General features: G+C 44.5%; 1 protein-coding gene across 1 annotated transcript; it reads left to right on the top strand.

Annotated features, from left to right (window-relative positions):
* The first annotated feature begins 1,134 nt into the window (after positions 1-1,134).
* Positions 1,135-4,988, top strand: LOC139756687 (uncharacterized). Its single transcript, XM_071676342.1, has 4 exons — positions 1,135-1,551; positions 1,863-2,036; positions 3,669-3,798; positions 4,251-4,988. Exons 2-4 carry the CDS (start codon positions 1,911-1,913, stop codon positions 4,778-4,780), a joined length of 786 nt encoding a protein of 261 aa, XP_071532443.1. The 5' UTR covers positions 1,135-1,551; positions 1,863-1,910; the 3' UTR covers positions 4,781-4,988.
* Positions 4,989-5,661: the final 673 nt, after the last annotated feature.

Raw genomic sequence — 5,661 nt, 5'->3', positions numbered from 1 at the left:
CGAAGATTGTTTACTCTCCAGATGTCTGACACTTTAATGCTCTCGCAGATTTCCTTCTCTTCTTCATCAATATTGTGTTCTTGTGTCTCACTCACACCACGTCGTCTTCATACTGTTGCTATTCCTTCCATTAATTCTTGATCTACTTTTTTTGCCATGTATCACCTCACCAGCTTCTCTTCTGTTGCACTGGCTGTTTGAGTTCCCCTCCATGTCCCTCACTGTCTACACCCCTGAGCGCCACACCTTCATCCTCTCTACCACTCTTTAGATTGCACATCCTGTCACAATTACTGCCACGCATGCCTTCACACTAGCACCATAAATACTATTTTTCATATCACACTATGAATAATAAGATGTATCTTCCTATCATTATCTTCTCGAGTTTTAAAGTCAACTTATATCGTCATACATCTTAAAGAGACATCCCCTTCATCATAATGGTTCTTACGTATCTGCCAGGTATTTCAAGAGTGAAATACTATACGTCCAGCTCACACGAAAGTCAGTACCTTCCCCACGACCAGATCAAAATGAATCAGGACTCACAAGGAAACCCCCCTTTCCCTGCCTCTATACGATTACCCCCCTTCCTTCCCCTTTCCCTGCCTCTATCGACGACCCCCTTCCTTCCCCTTTCCCTGCCTCAATACGACGACCCCCCTTCCTTCCCCTTTCCCTGCCTCTGGCCATCTTCCCATGATCTGCGCCTAAGAAACACTTGCCTAAACCGTAGTTTATGACCCAGTAAACATGGCCCTTGGACATAAAGCAACACCCTCACAGTTATCTCAGGAAGGTAATGATATCATAGGTGCGTTATCAAGTGGTCGCTGGCTGAGGTTGCCGTTCGCTGGTTCGTGATGACTGGGGTTGTGCCTCAAGGGAATCACACAGAATTTTAACGTACCGTACCATTGTTATAATGAATGTTCTGAATGCAAATATGATTTGCGAGTGTGCGTGCTGATATGCATATATGTGTGTGTGTAGGAATAGGGTAGTTGTGGTGGCGGTGGTAAGACTGTGGTGGTGGGGTGGCGAGGAGGACATGTCAGGGGCGAGGAGGACATGTCAGGGGCGAGGAGGACATGTCAGGGGCGAGGGTGTGTTGGGTGGGTGTCCCCGCCCCCCCCCTCCCTTGGTGACTGCCACAATTTGGCTACACACTAAGACCTCCTTCAAGACGTCTTTGATCCTGATACTATTGCTGTTTCTTTCTGGCAGTCAGCGAGGAGAAATGATTATCATTAATGATTCCATAAATGCACATGACCCATGTTTCTTTATGATCTATTACCTTCCTCGCATGTCTTACCGCCATGAGAGGTAGACGACGTTCTTTTAGCTTTTGAGACGCGTTATGGAAGACTGAGACTTGAATATAAGAGTCCCGTTTTCTGTCGAGGGTCCAGTTGGGTTCGATGAGGCTTGGCCCCACACCCTGGCTGGCACCAGGCAGACGAGCACCAGTGGCCGACCCCAGGCACCGAGCACCAGTAGTGCCCTCACCCCACCACCACACTCACCAGTCCAGGTGGCAGACAGGTAGGGAAGTGACAATTATCTCTTCGATCATTTGTTTCGAGATATCTAATTAGTTATTTATTTATCTATAATGCAAGCTATTCATATATACTAGGATTCTAAGGTCCCCTAAAAGTACTCATGATATATATATATATATATATGATATTTTCAATTTTGCCACTCGCAATTATGCTGTTTCAAATCCTTTTATAGAAAGGATAAGATTAACGAGAGAATTTTTATGTTGAATTTAAAGAATGAAACGAAACTGGTTTCATTCAAGCCACTTCCCAGGACAAGCTTCACTGACTTGTAGCACATCTCTCCAGCTTGCCCGGAGACGCGAACCATCCCTCGGTCGAGGAGCCACATGTGTGATGGGCCAGTGTGGTCGTGGCCAGCACAGGGACCATATGGTTCTCCTGCTGGTGTTGGTGGTCCTCCTCTCTCCCTCCCTGGTGAGGATGGGCTTGGGTGACCTGACCAACAAGTCCTTCATGAAGGTCAGTGATGGACGGGAGAACTCCCTCAAGTAGGGTCATCCTGGCGATGGGGGGTCACGAAGTGGGACGTGTGACAGAGATTGCATGAGGGGAGGGGATAGCGGTCATCCCCCTCTCCCCCTTCCTCAAAGGCCCACATCATAGAGGCTCCTAAAATCTTCACATCACTTGTATTACTTTAAATCACTTGAGTTATAAGTAGCAAGACACTTTCACTATTTTTCTTCATGAGAGAGAAATGTGAAATAAAAATAAGTCGACCTCCATAGTTGACTCTCAAAACTGAAAATGATTCCAGCTTGTGTGGAAGCCCAGATGGTTTCCTCACCCAGGTCCTCAAATGACCCCTAGCCAGGAGCCCCAGCAGCTCTACCACCAACCCCTCAACGTTTGATGTAGCCACAGTAGGTTATATATATATATATATATATATATATATATATATATATATATATATATATATATATATATATATATATATATATATATGAGAAGTTTGAGGACAATATGTGGTGTGAGGTGGTTTGATCGAGTAAGTGATAATAGGGTAAGAGAGATGTGTAGTAATAAAAAGAGTGTGGTTGAGAGAGCAGAAGAGGGTGTTTTGAAATGGTTTGGTCACATGGAGAAAATGACTGAGGAAAGATTGACCAAGAGGATATATGTGTCAGAGGTGGAGGGAACGAGGAGAAGTGGGAGACCAAATTGGAGGTGGAAAGATGGAGTGAAAAAGATTTTGAGTGATCGGGGCCTGAACATGCAGGAGGGTGAAAGGCGTACAAGGAATAGAGTGAATTGGAACGATGTGGTATACCGGGGTCGACGTGCTGTTAATGGATTGAACCAGGGCATGTGAAGCGTCTGGGGTAAACCACAGAAAGTTCTGTGGGGCCTGGATATGGAAAGGGAGCTGTGGTTTCGGTGCATTATTACATGACAGCTAGAGACTGAGTGTGAACGAATGGGGCCTTTGTTGTCTTCCTTGCGCTACTTCGCGCACATGAAGGGGGAGGGGGTTGTTATTTTATGTGTGGTGGGGTGGCGATGGGAATGGATAAAGGCAGACAGTATGAATTATGTACATGTCTGTGTGTGTATTTATATGTATACGTTGAGATGTATAGGTATTTATATTTGCGTGTGTGGACGTGTATGTATATACATGTGTATTTGGGTGGGTTGGGCCATTCTTTCGTCTGTTTTCTTGCGCTACCTCGCTAACGCGGGAGACAGCGACAAAGCAATATAAATAAATAAATAAATAAATATATATATATATATATATATATATATATATATATATATATATATATATATATATATATATATATATATACACACACACACACACACACGTATACTTGATGGTATCACTGTGTGGACTACACCTGTACTACACCCGTTACCTGGGATGTCCGTCTTGACATATGAAGTGAAAATCAGGGATCATGATACATGGAAGCAGAGGGAGGTAAGCCGGGTTACCCTGCTGAAAGGACAAGTTTAATATTCACCTTCTTAAGTCCTCATATCTCCGGTGCTCAGATCTCTTGAATATCTCGTCTAAAGTGATACCTTTCATATCTTGTGTATAAACGCGTGTTGATATATTCCTATGTTACTCGTTGACAGGTAGTGTCAACCTTACCATCGGACGTGTCTAAATGCATCTTGGCCGTTTACCAGATGGAGGTATCAACTCGTATTGCTTGTGCTGCAATGTGCAACCAGACCCCAAGCTGCAGACTCTACTGTGTTCTGGGTATGTGCAGGAAACTGTTGCCTTTACCTCGTCCTGCTGCAGTGTTGGTACACACAGGGACCTGCCATGCTATATGTGCGGCACAGTGGAGGTGCCAGACACGGTGGCACAGTGGAGACACGGTGACACAGTGGGGGTGCCAGACACGGTGGCACAGTGGAGGTGCCAGACACGACGGTACTGTGGGGGTGCAATAGACGGTGGCAAAGTGGAGTTGACAAAAAATGCCAAGACTATGCCACTACTAAACAGGAAGACTTCGCAATACACATGACTCTCCAGATTAACAAGGCCTCATTTACAGCGCCATGATATAAATGACAGTAACTGTACCATACATCATCTTGAAACGTTTATTTATATTAGTCTGATGTATCACAACTGGATGAATATTTCTTGATGCCCTTCAGGTAGAGTTTGGGTTCTAACTTAAGGTTTTGTTTGTGTTGCAGGGGTCGAGTGCACTATGTTGAAGGCGTTTGTGACACAGTACTGGGGAGGCTCCACTGACGTCGACGCCTACGCCTTTACGTCATGCTACTCCTCCTGGGCTAACCACAGGGACGTGGGAGGACTGGCCATCACCTCGAGCATCGTTTATGCTGACGCAAACTCCATCGACTCCAAAGCCGTAGATGGCTACTACTGTCGCAAGGACTACGGATGTTATCTCGCTGGCTCTTTCCTGGCGCAGCCATGGTGGTTGGCTGACATGGGATCGCCAGTAGATGTGATCGCCATCAGGCTCATGACCCGGGATGGTGGAGCCCTGATCATGTTCGAGAATGCCGAGGTGCGTGTAGGCAACTCATCGGACTTCGGCACCAATCCTTTGCTCGCGACTTACCCAGGATCAGCCAAAGGTATTGAAGTTGCTATGGAGGGAACCTCCTCCATCAAGGGACGGTATGTCTCCATACAGCTGCTGGGTAGCGGCATCAAGTTCGCCCTTGCTGAAGTGCAAATACTCAAGCCTCACTAGGTCTCGAACCAACTCACGTCAAGTCTTGTCCACATCATCACCTCGAGTTTGTCTCCATAAGTCACATTCATGGTAGGTAGCAACATCTCCCCCCCCCCCTCCAAATGTAACATGGCCAATGTGACAAGAGTCACGGTGTGAATTTGTAACAACTATTGTAACAACACCACGATGTGAATTTGTAACAATATCACAATAACAACGTAATGCAAGGAAGTCTAAATTTTCTTTGACACCAAAGGTTGAGATAAAGATAAAGATAAGGTAAACTGTAGTGGAGATATTCACTTGGAATCCTCGTCCAGTTATTACCTGCGAAAAGTGTCAGGTCTCACAGTTCATCGTGATATAAGGATATTCAAATTTCAGAACGAAATGCACAGATAATTTGTAATAATATGAATCTATATCTATATAATTCTATCTATCTATCTATCTATCTATCTATATATATATATATATATATATATATATATATATATATATATATATATATGATTGCCCAGTTCTATATGTATTTCAAAGTAAATCAACAAACCTCTTAACTGTCGTCCCTGAAATGTATGACAAAAACAGACTAAATATATCTCGCTACCTAACCTAACAACACTTGGTAAATATAAGACACTCGCCACCTACCACCACTCAGTAAAATTGATGCAAAAAGAAAGTGACTGGCTTCAGTCAGCTGACAACTCACACGTCAGCGCATGACGGAGATATAAAAACAGTCCATCAACTTCCAACACTTAACAAAATTTGAAAAAAAATTAAATCGTCGGAACCCAAGAAATCAATGCATGCACTGGTCGACTCTCCACTGGTCGACTCTCCACTGGTTGACTTTCCACTGGTCGACTTTCCACTGGTCGACTGCCCAC

This window comes from Panulirus ornatus, chromosome 23 (assembly GCF_036320965.1).
Source record: "Panulirus ornatus isolate Po-2019 chromosome 23, ASM3632096v1, whole genome shotgun sequence".
NCBI lineage: Eukaryota > Metazoa > Arthropoda > Malacostraca > Decapoda > Palinuridae > Panulirus > Panulirus ornatus.
This window is presented reverse-complemented; position numbering and strand designations above follow the sequence as displayed.